Source organism: Alosa sapidissima, chromosome 4 (genome assembly GCF_018492685.1).
Source record: "Alosa sapidissima isolate fAloSap1 chromosome 4, fAloSap1.pri, whole genome shotgun sequence".
NCBI lineage: Eukaryota > Metazoa > Chordata > Actinopteri > Clupeiformes > Clupeidae > Alosa > Alosa sapidissima.
The window spans coordinates 26,606,321-26,624,192 of NC_055960.1; the positions used below are offsets into that span (position 1 = coordinate 26,606,321).

At 40.3% G+C, this 17,872-nt stretch overlaps 2 protein-coding genes across 15 annotated transcripts; one reads left to right on the forward strand and one right to left on the reverse strand.

Moving 5' to 3' along the window:
• Window positions 1-215: 215 nt before the first annotated feature.
• LOC121707819 lies at window positions 216-5,974 on the reverse strand. Of its 8 annotated transcripts, none has more exons than XM_042090645.1 (17): window positions 4,035-5,974; window positions 3,718-3,932; window positions 3,472-3,591; window positions 3,228-3,275; window positions 3,057-3,140; window positions 2,908-2,970; window positions 2,663-2,760; window positions 2,372-2,432; window positions 2,233-2,283; window positions 2,046-2,090; window positions 1,891-1,955; window positions 1,699-1,804; window positions 1,581-1,605; window positions 1,401-1,486; window positions 1,177-1,242; window positions 869-928; window positions 216-516 (listed from the first exon to the last, which is right to left on the reverse strand). In XM_042090645.1, the coding sequence occupies exons 1-17, from the start codon at window positions 4,189-4,191 to the stop codon at window positions 235-237; spliced, it is 1,632 nt and encodes a 543-aa protein (XP_041946579.1). In that variant the 5' UTR covers window positions 4,192-5,974; the 3' UTR covers window positions 216-234. The 8 variants fall into 8 exon arrangements, 5 of the variants coding, with proteins under 5 accessions (XP_041946579.1, XP_041946580.1, XP_041946581.1 ...); XR_006031410.1 differs by having other exon boundaries at window positions 489-516; window positions 1,200-1,242; XM_042090646.1 differs by lacking the exon at window positions 3,472-3,591.
• Window positions 5,975-10,321: 4,347 nt separating this feature from the next.
• LOC121707712 lies at window positions 10,322-16,080 on the forward strand. Of its 7 annotated transcripts, none has more exons than XR_006031382.1 (17): window positions 10,322-12,261; window positions 12,364-12,578; window positions 12,705-12,824; window positions 13,021-13,068; window positions 13,156-13,239; window positions 13,326-13,388; window positions 13,536-13,633; window positions 13,864-13,924; window positions 14,013-14,063; window positions 14,206-14,250; window positions 14,341-14,405; window positions 14,492-14,597; window positions 14,691-14,715; window positions 14,810-14,895; window positions 15,054-15,096; window positions 15,368-15,427; window positions 15,780-15,807. XR_006031382.1 is itself a non-coding variant. In XM_042090449.1 (17 exons), exons 1-17 carry the CDS (start codon window positions 12,105-12,107, stop codon window positions 16,059-16,061), a joined length of 1,632 nt encoding a protein of 543 aa, XP_041946383.1. In that variant the 5' UTR covers window positions 10,322-12,104; the 3' UTR covers window positions 16,062-16,080. The 7 variants fall into 7 exon arrangements, 4 of the variants coding, with proteins under 4 accessions (XP_041946383.1, XP_041946384.1, XP_041946385.1 ...); XM_042090449.1 differs by having other exon boundaries at window positions 15,054-15,119; window positions 15,780-16,080; XR_006031383.1 differs by lacking the exon at window positions 14,691-14,715 and having other exon boundaries at window positions 15,054-15,119; window positions 15,780-15,856.
• The last annotated feature ends 1,792 nt before the right edge of the window (window positions 16,081-17,872 follow it).

Here is a 17,872-nt window from a genome sequence, read left to right on the forward strand (position 1 = left end):
CAACAGCAGGACCAGAACAGATGGCACATTTATAGGAATACAGTAGGCTACAAGCAATACAGTAGCCTAGCGTGTGTGTGAGAGAGAGAGATGTGTAGCATACAGTACAAGCAATACAGTACACTTGAACAGATCTAAAAACAAAAGTTTACATTTTGAAATTGAAATGAAGAATCAATAGGAACCAGAATTGATAAGTAGAACTGGAATCAGAATCAATGTTATTTGAGTTTTTTATTTTTCATTTGGAAACGATCTTTGGACAAATGATGTCATTGCCCGAATGTGAAGTTCGTCCCGTACATGAATAGAAAATGTTTCGTGATCTTGGACGGTGGTAAATTGAAATGTGAACAAATTCATGTTTTCAACGTCCAACTGGACAAACTGTCTGGCCAGCACCTCCTCCTGCTCTTCCGCCTCCATGTCCAACACCCGTGGCAGCCAATATTTATTTTTTATCAGCCCACTGTTTTCATTCAACCAGTCTGCTGCCTTTTTTGCCTCTTCGAAGAGCTGAGCAACAAACATTAAAAGGCAGTTCAGTCAATTAATTTTTTTTAGTGGAAGGAACATTGCACTACCATGCCAGGCCTACGCCTACCATGCTCTCACTTGCTTGATGCCTCTCCTGTGTGCAGCAATGGACACTTGTGTACTGTAGGTCTATGTGGGGAGGTCAATAGATGATAATGCATAAAACAGTGTTAAAACATCATAGATCGAATGCGTGTCTATGCAAGAGCCTGTGTTTGTGGTGGTGGTGGTGGTGTGTGTGTGTGTGGAGGGGGGTTCTGTGTTTTAGCGGTCTCAGTAATTAAGGATCTGCATTGACCTGATGTTTAATGTGCAATATATAATCCCTTACCCATTTAGTGTTCTGGTAGTCTTTGCTGAGCTCCTGTATCTCACGCAAACGCTCTTCTCTCTAATACAAAGACAGACATTGTTCATAAGAGTCCTAAAGTGAGTTCACATTCATACTTGAGGTTAGTTGAGATACAACATAGAATACAAATTAAATAGAAATCAACATTGTTAGGGTCATTGTCATCCAGATTGGGTGGTTCAAACATCATAGATCTAATGTGTGTGTCTAAGAGAGTGACTGGATGTGTGGTGGCGGGTGGGTGGGGGTCCTGATTAATGTTTGATGTGCAATATATAACCCCTTACTTCCTCACAACTTGTGTCCTCACATTCTTCATTGAAGTCCTCTAATTCACTGAAACTCTCTTCTCTCTAAGATTGAGACAAACATTGTTCATAAGAGATGCGAGTTCACATTAACACTTGAGTTGAGACACAACTTAGAATTACAATGAAAAAAAATAGAATAGACAACAACTTTGTTTGGGTTATTGTCATCCAGATTGTATGGTTAGTGAAGAAATAAACACCTGTTCAATGGAGACACAGCTGTCACACTGGACTGTTGGAGCTGCTGTTGGGGCTGTAGGAGCTGCTGATGTTGCTGCTGGTGGCCCTGTTATCACAGTAATGAAAAGATGTAAGGTAAAAAAACTGAGAATGCTGCAGTTAACATTACTTAAACTGTCGAATTGAGGCAAGACACTTACCAACTATTATCTGCCCATTACCATCCTAAAATGACCAACAAAAAAAAAATGTGTAATGTGTACTGTTTGTCATAGCAGTTTTATGCTACTATCTCTGCACAATTCCACATCATAGTACCATAGTGTCCAGCTTCCTTTTTCGTGGCACACGGAAAACAGGTGCCACACTACCGTCTGCCGTCTTTCTGCCCTCCTCTGTGAAATGTGCGAATCTTCTTCCATGCCTGTAATTGAACAAATACATGTTTTGTCCTTGCATTTCTCATTTCGATTGAATAGTTATTAATACAGGATTATTCACAAATTATACCCCTCGATCTCCAGATTCTCCATTAACACTGTGCACCACCACCTCCTCAGGTAGGGCATGTCATGCTAAAGAAGAAAAAGTTACAATGCATGGAAAAGGCGCAATATAATGATTCAATGAAATTAAATTTACCACATTTGTTAGATAGCACTTACTATGGAGAAATCAAATGGTGTCTCCAGGGCGATGTACCAAGCATACTGTCAATACAAAGAAATATTAATGGCTCCATGTTTCAGGTGTAAATGTGCTTGCATTAAGCTTAAAAACAGTGTTCTCTGTTACACTGTTAGTGTGCCTAATGGGCATGGTGTGTTACTAAATGCAAGCTTAGCAACTCACCATGATCATGAAAATTCCACAGTCAACACCAAAATGTTGCTGTGGGAGGCCCTGTAACATGAAGAACATGCGCAATGAATAATTTTAGTAATTATGTTGTTTCCTAATTACATATGCACTAATTCTTAACTGTTATCACCTCAATGTCCAGCCCTGTCTGTTCCTGCCAAGGTCCTGGTGCTATCCTCTGTGCAAGAGCCCTGTTAAGAGTCAAAATAGTATTAGAAGGAATCTCTGAAACAATACACATAGAATATAATTCAGCGCTTATGCAGCTCTGACAAGTAAATAGAACGTGATTGTCAAGAGTAGTTACTTTAATGTGGGCAAGTCAGGGGAACGTGACTGCCCAGACACTGACTAGTATTTTGATATGGCTTTTGGCTAGTCAGGGGAACATGACTGCCATGGTAAATCATCCTATTGTAACCTCAAAATGTGTTGATAAGGCTTGTGCCCAAAGCCTTGTTCTTTCTTGGCATACATCGAGTCCATGAACAAGATTAATGTTTTCAGTGGCTCCATGACCTAAGGGAACACAGTCTTGACAATAAGATGGAAGTTAAAGCTTTTTCCCCCCTAACATCAAGGTTACTGAAATTTACTACTGGGTTTTACAACCTTTTAGTCAATATTGTTGCTTGACAAACTTTTTAAGGATGCCCGGTCACTTACACAAAGCAGATAATGCCCTCGAGTCCACAGAGGAAATATCAGTGTCTTCTTCGCGTAATCCACCTTAAAGAAGAATGTTTTTTTTTTTGTTATTGTGAATCATTTCATTTCTATCCGTATTCAAGCTACATGTATGCCTGCATACTTACAGGAAGACTATGCAGAGGGTCACAATCCATGGGTGGGAGCCATGTTGGGGGCGTGTGAAGGTCCATGATGAAAACATCTTTCCCCTACAGAAAAATACAGCTCTGTTGTTGTGTCTGTTACAGTAGACACTACTGGCAAAGTTATCATTCAAAACATGCATGCAGACATACCTGAAGTTGGACCATCTCCTGAACCAACCTCAAACAAGCATTCCCCACCTGTAAAACAACACCTTTCTTAAACCTTTCTGGTAAAAATAATGTGTCAAACCATAAAGAGACAAAAAGTATCTCACAGACAATCCGACCGTACGTGTGGTAGACAAAGTCTTACCATTATTTATAGGACTAAAACAAGGTATTCATGATGGATTACATAGCACCTTGTCTTTCCATATCCACATATTTTACCCACCACAGAGTCCATCTCCCTGTTTGTCCCCAAGGTCAGTAAATTCTCCCTGGTTAGACATGTTGGACCAGCTTTAACAATGAGCTCATTTGCTGGCCCACTGTCATTCAGTACGTAGTTGAACTGTTATGAAGACACAACCAAAGAAGTGGCACTGGTAAAAATGCTTCAATTTAGCAATCAACCCAGAGAAAATGTACAGACAATATGGCAAGTCTTGTTCAGAAAAGTTTAGTCTTTAATTTATACCAGCTTTTCCTGAAGGGGATGAACTCCATTAGGACCCCACGAACTTCTGCAGGGCCTGATATTAACAATGACAGTCAGTGCTGCACAGTCCTGCCCACAGTGAGTTGAAGCGTTCAACAGACAAGGTTCACTTTGCGGTGACACTTCAATTACAGGTGGCTGTAGACCTTCCGGATGACTTTGCTGTGATGTTCTGTCTGGCAATGTTTTTGCACCTTAAGATTAGGTAAGAAGGACAAAACAGAAAACAACATTATGCGATTGTCAAAAGACTTTGTAACGGAAATTATGTGGAAGATGTAAAGTTTGATGTTAACCTAGTAGCACTTGGCCCAAGTCTGACAGGGTGACACTGTTCAGGTCTTGAACCTGAAGACCCCTTCTCAGCTGGCGTTTCAGCAGTGTGTTGTTTTGCTGGTTGTTCCTGTGCTCTATGATGTTCCGCATCAGGAAGATGTGAGCAGATGGTCCCATGTTGTTTAGAAAGTAATTGTTCTTCCTCAGACAAGCGAACAGTTGCTCAGCCACCTGACTGTTCAGAGTTGCCTGCAGTTCAGGAGCAATGAAGATTCTGCGCAGCACATCCTGTGGATCTTTTGTGTTTGACTGGTGGAATTTGTCATAGAGGACGTAGTGCTTTCCTGAGCCTGTCACAGGATGGCCATTGGAATCCGGTTGACTTACAGCAATACAACATCAACCAGTGATGTAGTAGTATATGCTGGACCTTGTAGGCCTACTATTGACTATGATGCGGTGTGTGTCAGTGTGGCATATGTGCCAAGAACAGTTTTAAAACACAAGAAAGTAAGTCCCCACTTATTGTACAATTGACAACATTTATCAGTGAATTGGTGTGTGAGTATGGCATGTGCCAAGAACAGTTCAACAACACAGGCAAAGTGAGTGTGTACGTACTTAAATACAATATTAACCAGCGATTTGTGTTTGTTGAAACCTCAACCTCAGCAGTGATCATCAACACGGGTGTACTGCAGGGCTGTGTCCTCGTTTGTAGTCGCCACGTAGAACATGTAGTGTGAGTAAGACAGGTGCCAAGAACAGGTATAAATATAATACCAACCATGTTTGTGAGTGTGCCATAAGTGCCAAGAACAACAAAACAGGCAAAGTGAGTGTGTACGCACTAAAAATACAATACCAACCAGTGATGCACTTACTGCAATGTCAACCTGTGATGTAGTGTTTTGCACGACCCTGAAATATTGATGCAGTGCTTGTGGGTGTGGCATACGTGCCAAGAACAGTTTTAAAACACAGGCTAGTAAGTGTGCATACTGCAATATCAACCAGTGTGTGAGTAACACAAACAGCAGAGTAAACTTGATGTGTACGTAAAATGTGTGTGCAAAGAACAGTTCAAAACGACTGACAAAGTGAGTGTGTACGCATTAAAATACAACACCAATCAGTGATGCAATATCAACCAGTGTGTGAGTAACACAAACAGCAGAGTAAACTTGGTGTGTACGTAAAATGTGTGTGCAAAGAACAGTTCAAAACGACTGACAAAGTGAGTGTGTACGCATTAAAATACAACACCAATCAGTGATGCAATATCAACCAGTGTGTGAGTAACACAAACAGCAGAGTAAACTTGATGTGTACGTAAAATGTGTGTGCAAAGAACAGTTCAAAACGACTGACAAAGTGAGTGTGTACGCATTAAAATACAACACCAATCAGTGATGCAATATCAACCAGTGTGTGAGTAACACAAACAGCAGAGTAAACTTGATGTGTACGTAAAATGTGTGTGCAAAGAACAGTTCAAAACGACTGACAAAGTGAGTGTGTACGCATTAAAATACAACACCAATCAGTGATGCAATGCTTGTGGGTGTGGCATAAGTGCCAAGAACAGTTTAAAAACACAGGCTAGTAAGTGTGCACTTACTGCAATGTCAACCTGTGATGTAGTGTTTTGCACAACCCTGAAATATTGATGCAGAGCTTGTGGGTATGACATGTGCAAAGAACAGTTCAAAACAACTGTCAAAGTGAGTGTGTACGCACTAAAATACAACACCAATCAGTGATGCAGTGCTAGTGGGTGTGGCATACGTGCCAAGAACAGTTTAAAAACACAGGCTACAAAGACAACGAAATGCAGTTTGTGTCTAACCAGAACGGCAAAAAAGTGCAATGTAACACACAAAGTTTAGACAGGTGGTGCATAGGCAGAACAAGAAATATAGCACAGTGTAGACAGTAGTATGCAGTTGGTTTACAGAAGGTGGTTTAGAGTAATATAAATTAGATATAAATATGTGCAGTGTATTAGCAGTTATCTTATAAGAACAGAACAAATATGGCTATGTAATATGAACAATTTATGAACGTGTACAGATATGTGCAATGTAGTAGCAGTAACAATATAATAGTATTAAGAATAATATAAATATATGTAGTGTATTAACAGAATATGTTACAGAAAAATAGAATAAATATGGATATTCAGTATGAACCATATAGACAGATATGTACAGCTATGTGCAGAGTGTCAACAGTACTATTGTAGTGCAGAAACAGTAACATTATAAGAAGTAAGAATAAGTGTATTCTGCAGAATGGATAGTATGAAGAGCAGTAGAATATGTAAGTTTAATTAATACAAGTGTAAAAATACAACACAAGTGTAAAAATACAACACCAATCGGTGATGCAGTGCTTGTGGGTGTGGCATACGTGCCAAAAAAGAAACATGACTAAAGTGAGAGAAAATGATGCACTACTGACACTATAACCAGTAATGTGGTTTGTGAGTTTAGCGATATACCATACAACAACTTATGTGTTGCGTGAGTAAGGCATGTGCCTGTACTGCCCTAAAGAATTAACAAATGTTGCAGTGTGTGGGTAAGCCTGACCATGACAGAGGCATGCGCCAAGGTAAAACAAACAGCAGAGTAAACTTGATGCACTGACTAGTGCCACCATCATGTTTTTAACAATACCAGTGGTATTAAATATATTGTGAATGTGGATCATACAGTGTGTTTTTTTTATGTTAAAAGTTGCACTTGTTGAATAAACTACTTTGAGAGGTGGATAAACTCTAATAAGAGGATAAACTCTACTTCTGAAATGTCTGAGGTGGATAAACTGCGTTTAGCCTCCACTACATCACTACCTAAAGTTAGCAAATCTACTTGAATACTGTTACCTACATCTTAACCAACGACAGCCGTTTTTTCTCTCTCTCTATCATATCGAGCGCTTGAGCATACTGTAGCGCTCATCTTGCCTCCGAGCGCTACGGTGCACCAACATCAACTATTAGGGTTAGAGTTAGAAAATCTACTTGAATAGCACTACTGTATCCTCTTCCATCAAACCAGACAATACAAACAACATTATTTAGACAGCATTATTAACAATATTTTTTTTATTTTTTTTATTTACTATTAAGAAAAACGAAATGAGGTCTTCACGCTCAACAAACTATGCTACACTAAGCACTAAGCCTATGCTTAATCGAAGTAATTCGTTATTTCATCACCATAAAATAATCAACAGACAAGATTCATGTGAACTCAACAACTATCACCACCACATATGTAGTACTATTTCCATTTCGGGCACTTAACCTATCTTGCTGCGTCAATTCACTGACAAGCCCCGAGTGGCAGCCTCCTCTCTTCCTCCATCAATTTACCTCAGACTGACAGCAACGCATAACGTTAACGAAAATCTCTAGTGCCAAAATCAGCGCCACAATTAACGCTTCAACATCGGAAAGTGAGTGCACATTCACTTGCCCTCTCTCATTTTATATGTAATTTGTTAACTTAAACACACATATTAACAGGTGTTAGTAAGGTGTCTCTATTAGGCTATTGAGCGCTTGAGCAGCTTTCGTCTCACCTCTGAGCGCACGTAAATTCAAGAGCACCTGGCTGCAGACCTATGGGGAGTGGAGCTCCACTCCAGAACGGAAATACGTCACCTCCACTGTCTATGACGCACCTCCACTCCGCCCCTACAGTGGTGGCTGCCTGGCCGCGCTTTTTAAAATGTGTGCACATCTTGGAGGAGCTACGTGAAAGAAGATATCTCTTGAGAGACTTGTACAACTTATACAGCTGTAAGTTTGTAATGTTTTGATAATAAAGGAGTTAAAGATATAGCACGACGTCTGTTTTTTCATGTCAGTAAGTCAGCAGGTTATAGTAGTCTTACTCGCTAGCTGCTAATGTAGCTAGTAGCTCTAATAGGTGACTTAGGCTTACTTTATGCGTTTATTTTCTTCCTAACCCTCATTTCTCTCCCCAGATACAGACCAGAATAAACGTCATTCTCTGATAGTATATGTCTGTGATTGGTGGGTAAAGTGGCATTCTATGCCAATCTGATACTATTGGATACTCTCTAAGAGAGTCTCTTGATACCAACTGCTACAGTGTATTTTCTCCCCAGAAACAAGCATATTTTGTAGATTAAGTGATGGTAATTGGTTTTTTTAATGATGTCGTCACCAATGCATGATAACTTTAGGTAACTTGTACTGTCAAATTGTCAGTCTGTGGTAAATTGATGAAGGTGAAGACCGTTTATCTAGAGACAGCAGTGCGACCCTATTCAAGGTAAGTACCCTCTATTGTAGCAAACATGGGGAAAGCCTTCAGATGAGTTACCCTCCTTGTTAGCCTTCAGATGTAGGCCTAGAGGTAAAATTAATTTGATATTGACTTTTGGTAGTTGAGTTTACATGGCTCTAAAGGATCGATTAATTCATGGTGCAGCATAGCTGCTATAGTAGATGGAGACGTCCTGCGTGTCGTTCGTCTAAGCAGTTGATAGACTTTTGTCTCTATTGTCTGGCTTGGTGTAGGCTACAGTAATTAAGTATATGTATTTTTCTAACTTAAATTAGTAACGTTAACGTTACTTGATGATGGTGCGCCTTTTAGCTGAAACCGATTAAATTGCCAATTTACGTGCGCTCAGAGGTGAGACGAAAGCTGCTCAAGCGCTCAATAGCCTAATAGAGACACCTTACTAACACCTGTTAATATGTGTGTTTAAGTTAACAAATTACATATAAAATGAGAGAGGGCAAGTGAATGTGCACTCACTTTCCGATGTTGAAGCGTTAATTGTGGCGCTGATTTTGGCACTAGAGATTTTCGTTAACGTTATGCGTTGCTGTCAGTCTGAGGTAAATTGATGGAGGAAGAGAGGAGGCTGCCACTCGGGGCTTGTCAGTGAATTGACGCAGCAAGATAGGTTAAGTGCCCGAAATGGAAATAGTACTACATATGTGGTGGTGATAGTTGTTGAGTTCACATGAATCTTGTCTGTTGATTATTTTATGGTGATGAAATAACGAATTACTTCGATTAAGCATAGGCTTAGTGCTTAGTGTAGCATAGTTTGTTGAGCGTGAAGACCTCATTTCGTTTTTCTTAATAGTAAATAAAAAAAATAAAAAAAATATTGTTAATAATGCTGTCTAAATAATGTTGTTTGTATTGTCTGGTTTGATGGAAGAGGATACAGTAGTGCTATTCAAGTAGATTTTCTAACTCTAACCCTAATAGTTGATGTTGGTGCACCGTAGCGCTCGGAGGCAAGATGAGCGCTACAGTATGCTCAAGCGCTCGATATGATAGAGAGAGAGAAAAAACGGCTGTCGTTGGTTAAGATGTAGGTAACAGTATTCAAGTAGATTTGCTAACTTTAGGTAGTGATGTAGTGGAGGCTAAACGCAGTTTATCCACCTCAGACATTTCAGAAGTAGAGTTTATCCTCTTATTAGAGTTTATCCACCTCTCAAAGTAGTTTATTCAACAAGTGCAACTTTTAACATAAAAAAAACACACTGTATGATCCACATTCACAATATATTTAATACCACTGGTATTGTTAAAAACATGATGGTGGCACTAGTCAGTGCATCAAGTTTACTCTGCTGTTTGTTTTACCTTGGCGCATGCCTCTGTCATGGTCAGGCTTACCCACACACTGCAACATTTGTTAATTCTTTAGGGCAGTACAGGCACATGCCTTACTCACGCAACACATAAGTTGTTGTATGGTATATCGCTAAACTCACAAACCACATTACTGGTTATAGTGTCAGTAGTGCATCATTTTCTCTCACTTTAGTCATGTTTCTTTTTTGGCACGTATGCCACACCCACAAGCACTGCATCACCGATTGGTGTTGTATTTTTACACTTGTGTTGTATTTTTACACTTGTATTAATTAAACTTACATATTCTACTGCTCTTCATACTATCCATTCTGCAGAATACACTTATTCTTACTTCTTATAATGTTACTGTTTCTGCACTACAATAGTACTGTTGACACTCTGCACATAGCTGTACATATCTGTCTATATGGTTCATACTGAATATCCATATTTATTCTATTTTTCTGTAACATATTCTGTTAATACACTACATATATTTATATTATTCTTAATACTATTATATTGTTACTGCTACTACATTGCACATATCTGTACACGTTCATAAATTGTTCATATTACATAGCCATATTTGTTCTGTTCTTATAAGATAACTGCTAATACACTGCACATATTTATATCTAATTTATATTACTCTAAACCACCTTCTGTAAACCAACTGCATACTACTGTCTACACTGTGCTATATTTCTTGTTCTGCCTATGCACCACCTGTCTAAACTTTGTGTGTTACATTGCACTTTTTTGCCGTTCTGGTTAGACACAAACTGCATTTCGTTGTCTTTGTAGCCTGTGTTTTTAAACTGTTCTTGGCACGTATGCCACACCCACTAGCACTGCATCACTGATTGGTGTTGTATTTTAGTGCGTACACACTCACTTTGACAGTTGTTTTGAACTGTTCTTTGCACATGTCATACCCACAAGCTCTGCATCAATATTTCAGGGTTGTGCAAAACACTACATCACAGGTTGACATTGCAGTAAGTGCACACTTACTAGCCTGTGTTTTTAAACTGTTCTTGGCACTTATGCCACACCCACAAGCATTGCATCACTGATTGGTGTTGTATTTTAATGCGTACACACTCACTTTGTCAGTCGTTTTGAACTGTTCTTTGCACACACATTTTACGTACACATCAAGTTTACTCTGCTGTTTGTGTTACTCACACACTGGTTGATATTGCATCACTGATTGGTGTTGTATTTTAATGCGTACACACTCACTTTGTCAGTCGTTTTGAACTGTTCTTTGCACACACATTTTACGTACACATCAAGTTTACTCTGCTGTTTGTGTTACTCACACACTGGTTGATATTGCATCACTGATTGGTGTTGTATTTTAATGCGTACACACTCACTTTGTCAGTCGTTTTGAACTGTTCTTTGCACACACATTTTACGTACACACCAAGTTTACTCTGCTGTTTGTGTTACTCACACACTGGTTGATATTGCATCACTGATTGGTGTTGTATTTTAATGCGTACACACTCACTTTGTCAGTCGTTTTGAACTGTTCTTTGCACACACATTTTACGTACACATCAAGTTTACTCTGCTGTTTGTGTTACTCACACACTGGTTGATATTGCAGTATGCACACTTACTAGCCTGTGTTTTAAAACTGTTCTTGGCACGTATGCCACACCCACAAGCACTGCATCAATATTTCAGGGTCGTGCAAAACACTACATCACAGGTTGACATTGCAGTAAGTGCATCACTGGTTGGTATTGTATTTTTAGTGCGTACACACTCACTTTGCCTGTTTTGTTGTTCTTGGCACTTATGGCACACTCACAAACATGGTTGGTATTATATTTATACCTGTTCTTGGCACCTGTCTTACTCACACTACATGTTCTACGTGGCGACTACAAACGAGGACACAGCCCTGCAGTACACCCGTGTTGATGATCACTGCTGAGGTTGAGGTTTCAACAAACACAAATCGCTGGTTAATATTGTATTTAAGTACGTACACACTCACTTTGCCTGTGTTGTTGAACTGTTCTTGGCACATGCCATACTCACACACCAATTCACTGATAAATGTTGTCAATTGTACAATAAGTGGGGACTTACTTTCTTGTGTTTTAAAACTGTTCTTGGCACATATGCCACACTGACACACACCGCATCATAGTCAATAGTAGGCCTACAAGGTCCAGCATATACTACTACATCACTGGTTGATGTTGTATTGCTGTAAGTCAACCGGATTCCAATGGCCATCCTGTGACAGGCTCAGGAAAGCACTACGTCCTCTATGACAAATTCCACCAGTCAAACACAAAAGATCCACAGGATGTGCTGCGCAGAATCTTCATTGCTCCTGAACTGCAGGCAACTCTGAACAGTCAGGTGGCTGAGCAACTGTTCGCTTGTCTGAGGAAGAACAATTACTTTCTAAACAACATGGGACCATCTGCTCACATCTTCCTGATGCGGAACATCATAGAGCACAGGAACAACCAGCAAAACAACACACTGCTGAAACGCCAGCTGAGAAGGGGTCTTCAGGTTCAAGACCTGAACAGTGTCACCCTGTCAGACTTGGGCCAAGTGCTACTAGGTTAACATCAAACTTTACATCTTCCACATAATTTCCGTTACAAAGTCTTTTGACAATCGCATAATGTTGTTTTCTGTTTTGTCCTTCTTACCTAATCTTAAGGTGCAAAAACATTGCCAGACAGAACATCACAGCAAAGTCATCCGGAAGGTCTACAGCCACCTGTAATTGAAGTGTCACCGCAAAGTGAACCTTGTCTGTTGAACGCTTCAACTCACTGTGGGCAGGACTGTGCAGCACTGACTGTCATTGTTAATATCAGGCCCTGCAGAAGTTCGTGGGGTCCTAATGGAGTTCATCCCCTTCAGGAAAAGCTGGTATAAATTAAAGACTAAACTTTTCTGAACAAGACTTGCCATATTGTCTGTACATTTTCTCTGGGTTGATTGCTAAATTGAAGCATTTTTACCAGTGCCACTTCTTTGGTTGTGTCTTCATAACAGTTCAACTACGTACTGAATGACAGTGGGCCAGCAAATGAGCTCATTGTTAAAGCTGGTCCAACATGTCTAACCAGGGAGAATTTACTGACCTTGGGGACAAACAGGGAGATGGACTCTGTGGTGGGTAAAATATGTGGATATGGAAAGACAAGGTGCTATGTAATCCATCATGAATACCTTGTTTTAGTCCTATAAATAATGGTAAGACTTTGTCTACCACACGTACGGTCGGATTGTCTGTGAGATACTTTTTGTCTCTTTATGGTTTGACACATTATTTTTACCAGAAAGGTTTAAGAAAGGTGTTGTTTTACAGGTGGGGAATGCTTGTTTGAGGTTGGTTCAGGAGATGGTCCAACTTCAGGTATGTCTGCATGCATGTTTTGAATGATAACTTTGCCAGTAGTGTCTACTGTAACAGACACAACAACAGAGCTGTATTTTTCTGTAGGGGAAAGATGTTTTCATCATGGACCTTCACACGCCCCCAACATGGCTCCCACCCATGGATTGTGACCCTCTGCATAGTCTTCCTGTAAGTATGCAGGCATACATGTAGCTTGAATACGGATAGAAATGAAATGATTCACAATAACAAAAAAAAAAACATTCTTCTTTAAGGTGGATTACGCGAAGAAGACACTGATATTTCCTCTGTGGACTCGAGGGCATTATCTGCTTTGTGTAAGTGACCGGGCATCCTTAAAAAGTTTGTCAAGCAACAATATTGACTAAAAGGTTGTAAAACCCAGTAGTAAATTTCAGTAACCTTGATGTTAGGGGGGAAAAAGCTTTAACTTCCATCTTATTGTCAAGACTGTGTTCCCTTAGGTCATGGAGCCACTGAAAACATTAATCTTGTTCATGGACTCGATGTATGCCAAGAAAGAACAAGGCTTTGGGCACAAGCCTTATCAACACATTTTGAGGTTACAATAGGATGATTTACCATGGCAGTCATGTTCCCCTGACTAGCCAAAAGCCATATCAAAATACTAGTCAGTGTCTGGGCAGTCACGTTCCCCTGACTTGCCCACATTAAAGTAACTACTCTTGACAATCACGTTCTATTTACTTGTCAGAGCTGCATAAGCGCTGAATTATATTCTATGTGTATTGTTTCAGAGATTCCTTCTAATACTATTTTGACTCTTAACAGGGCTCTTGCACAGAGGATAGCACCAGGACCTTGGCAGGAACAGACAGGGCTGGACATTGAGGTGATAACAGTTAAGAATTAGTGCATATGTAATTAGGAAACAACATAATTACTAAAATTATTCATTGCGCATGTTCTTCATGTTACAGGGCCTCCCACAGCAACATTTTGGTGTTGACTGTGGAATTTTCATGATCATGGTGAGTTGCTAAGCTTGCATTTAGTAACACACCATGCCCATTAGGCACACTAACAGTGTAACAGAGAACACTGTTTTTAAGCTTAATGCAAGCACATTTACACCTGAAACATGGAGCCATTAATATTTCTTTGTATTGACAGTATGCTTGGTACATCGCCCTGGAGACACCATTTGATTTCTCCATAGTAAGTGCTATCTAACAAATGTGGTAAATTTAATTTCATTGAATCATTATATTGCGCCTTTTCCATGCATTGTAACTTTTTCTTCTTTAGCATGACATGCCCTACCTGAGGAGGTGGTGGTGCACAGTGTTAATGGAGAATCTGGAGATCGAGGGGTATAATTTGTGAATAATCCTGTATTAATAACTATTCAATCGAAATGAGAAATGCAAGGACAAAACATGTATTTGTTCAATTACAGGCATGGAAGAAGATTCGCACATTTCACAGAGGAGGGCAGAAAGACGGCAGACGGTAGTGTGGCACCTGTTTTCCGTGTGCCACGAAAAAGGAAGCTGGACACTATGGTACTATGATGTGGAATTGTGCAGAGATAGTAGCATAAAACTGCTATGACAAACAGTACACATTACACATTTTTTTTTTGTTGGTCATTTTAGGATGGTAATGGGCAGATAATAGTTGGTAAGTGTCTTGCCTCAATTCGACAGTTTAAGTAATGTTAACTGCAGCATTCTCAGTTTTTTTACCTTACATCTTTTCATTACTGTGATAACAGGGCCACCAGCAGCAACATCAGCAGCTCCTACAGCCCCAACAGCAGCTCCAACAGTCCAGTGTGACAGCTGTGTCTCCATTGAACAGGTGTTTATTTCTTCACTAACCATACAATCTGGATGACAATAACCCAAACAAAGTTGTTGTCTATTCTATTTTTTTTCATTGTAATTCTAAGTTGTGTCTCAACTCAAGTGTTAATGTGAACTCGCATCTCTTATGAACAATGTTTGTCTCAATCTTAGAGAGAAGAGAGTTTCAGTGAATTAGAGGACTTCAATGAAGAATGTGAGGACACAAGTTGTGAGGAAGTAAGGGGTTATATATTGCACATCAAACATTAATCAGGACCCCCACCCACCCGCCACCACACATCCAGTCACTCTCTTAGACACACACATTAGATCTATGATGTTTGAACCACCCAATCTGGATGACAATGACCCTAACAATGTTGATTTCTATTTAATTTGTATTCTATGTTGTATCTCAACTAACCTCAAGTATGAATGTGAACTCACTTTAGGACTCTTATGAACAATGTCTGTCTTTGTATTAGAGAGAAGAGCGTTTGCGTGAGATACAGGAGCTCAGCAAAGACTACCAGAACACTAAATGGGTAAGGGATTATATATTGCACATTAAACATCAGGTCAATGCAGATCCTTAATTACTGAGACCGCTAAAACACAGAACCCCCCTCCACACACACACACACCACCACCACCACCACAAACACAGGCTCTTGCATAGACACGCATTCGATCTATGATGTTTTAACACTGTTTTATGCATTATCATCTATTGACCTCCCCACATAGACCTACAGTACACAAGTGTCCATTGCTGCACACAGGAGAGGCATCAAGCAAGTGAGAGCATGGTAGGCGTAGGCCTGGCATGGTAGTGCAATGTTCCTTCCACTAAAAAAAATTAATTGACTGAACTGCCTTTTAATGTTTGTTGCTCAGCTCTTCGAAGAGGCAAAAAAGGCAGCAGACTGGTTGAATGAAAACAGTGGGCTGATAAAAAATAAATATTGGCTGCCACGGGTGTTGGACATGGAGGCGGAAGAGCAGGAGGAGGTGCTGGCCAGACAGTTTGTCCAGTTGGACGTTGAAAACATGAATTTGTTCACATTTCAATTTACCACCGTCCAAGATCACGAAACATTTTCTATTCATGTACGGGACGAACTTCACATTCGGGCAATGACATCATTTGTCCAAAGATCGTTTCCAAATGAAAAATAAAAAACTCAAATAACATTGATTCTGATTCCAGTTCTACTTATCAATTCTGGTTCCTATTGATTCTTCATTTCAATTTCAAAATGTAAACTTTTGTTTTTAGATCTGTTCAAGTGTACTGTATTGCTTGTACTGTATGCTACACATCTCTCTCTCTCACACACACGCTAGGCTACTGTATTGCTTGTAGCCTACTGTATTCCTATAAATGTGCCATCTGTTCTGGTCCTGCTGTTGCCAGTGACTTTATAGGCTACTTACACCATTTACTTTTATCTACATTGTGTACATGCTCTTCGAACAACAACAGAACTACAACACACAACAGTACAATAAATCATTGCTTTTGGTATCTTTATTAAAACTACCTCAAAAGCCTAGTGGAGGAGCATGATCTTAAACAATGTTAATACGTAACGCTAATTCGTTTTCTGCATTAGTTACGATCGGTCGATGTTCAGAGGAAAAACGCGAAAAACGTAAAATTACCTAAGTTAACGGAATATCACAATACCTAATGTTCATTTATATACAATTAATTTAATTATATATATATATCAAATACACAAATAACACAAACCTGAGGTCTCACGTTATTTCAGCGACTACTTCCTTATTCAAGTGGAGGTGACGTATTTCCGTTATTGAGTGGAGCTCCACTAATAGAATTCCCCCAGAGGTCTGCAGCCAGGTCCCTCTCCAAGAGCACCTGGCTGCAGACCTATGGGGAGTGGAGCTCCACTCCAGAACGGAAATACGTCACCTCCACTGTCTATGACGCACCTCCACTCCGCCCCTACAGTGGTGGCTGCCTGGCCGCGCTTTTTAAAATGTGTGCACATCTTGGAGGAGCTACGTGAAAGAAGATATCTCTTGAGAGACTTGTACAACTTATACAGCTGTAAGTTTGTAATGTTTTGATAATAAAGGAGTTAAAGATATAGCACGACGTCTGTTTTTTCATGTCAGTAAGTCAGCAGGTTATAGTAGTCTTACTCGCTAGCTGCTAATGTAGCTAGTAGCTCTAATAGGTCGGGCGAGGGGCAAAAAACTCCCTGACGTGCAGCCTCCGCCCGATTTCATCTTTATGGGGCCAATTTGAGGGGTTCAGCGCAGCCGCCGCAGAAAAAATGCAGTTGTCATCGAGCCTGCTCTGAATGTTATCGGCCAAGGAGATGAAAAAACGCTAACGAAAGGTCTCTAGCCTTTGTCGTTGTTCTCCGTCACTCGGCTGAGACACATTAACCCCTTAAATGTTTGCTTGCTGCCCAATTCCTCCTTCAGACATCGTATGTTCACTCCATCGGCCTTCCTCATGGACCTCAGTTCAGCATTGGCAGTTTCGTTTGTTTTATGGACTACTAGGTGGTCGTGGAAGAGATCGTTAAAACATTATTTGTCTTGTAAGCGGAACCAAAGTTTCACAGGCACCGTTGTGATAGAACAAAGGTCCTACAACCTCGTCCTTTCATTGGAGAGTCGCCTCGCGTTCAACTGATTCATTTGCATAAAGATGGGCATCGGCCAGCTTTTTGACGCGCGACATTATTTCAAATGCAGCACTGCCTTCCCGGAATGCTTTGTGGGCGCGTTAAAGTTGCTTGACGTCACCCATAGGACTAGAGTGGAATGCGACACGACAAAACGAAGTGAAGTACAAGTGGATCTGTGCCGTTAGTCCCTGATGTCGGAACAAGCTTGACCCGTCTGTGCTGACAGCTAGCCACTCACGATCCTCCCTCCATTTAGCAAAGCACCCCGGCTCAATGCACCCTCCTACCACATGCGTTTCAGAGTCACTAGCAACATCGGCG

Excerpts from the sequence above, each read along its gene's own strand:
- LOC121707712 (XM_042090449.1), top strand. The coding sequence starts at position 12,105 with ATGGGACCATCTGCTCACATCTTCCTGATGCGGAACATCATAGAGCAC. Across the intron at positions 12,262-12,363 it reads CTTGGGCCAAGTGCTACTAG|GTGCAAAAACATTGCCAGAC; the intron begins GTTAACATCAAA and ends CCTAATCTTAAG. Across the intron at positions 13,069-13,155 it reads AGGAGATGGTCCAACTTCAG|GGGAAAGATGTTTTCATCAT; the intron begins GTATGTCTGCAT and ends ATTTTTCTGTAG.
- LOC121707819 (XM_042090645.1), bottom strand. The coding sequence starts at position 4,191 with ATGGGACCATCTGCTCACATCTTCCTGATGCGGAACATCATAGAGCAC. Across the intron at positions 3,276-3,471 it reads ACAGGGAGATGGACTCTGTG|GTGGGGAATGCTTGTTTGAG; the intron begins GTGGGTAAAATA and ends GTTGTTTTACAG. Across the intron at positions 2,284-2,371 it reads AGACAGGGCTGGACATTGAG|GGCCTCCCACAGCAACATTT; the intron begins GTGATAACAGTT and ends TTCATGTTACAG.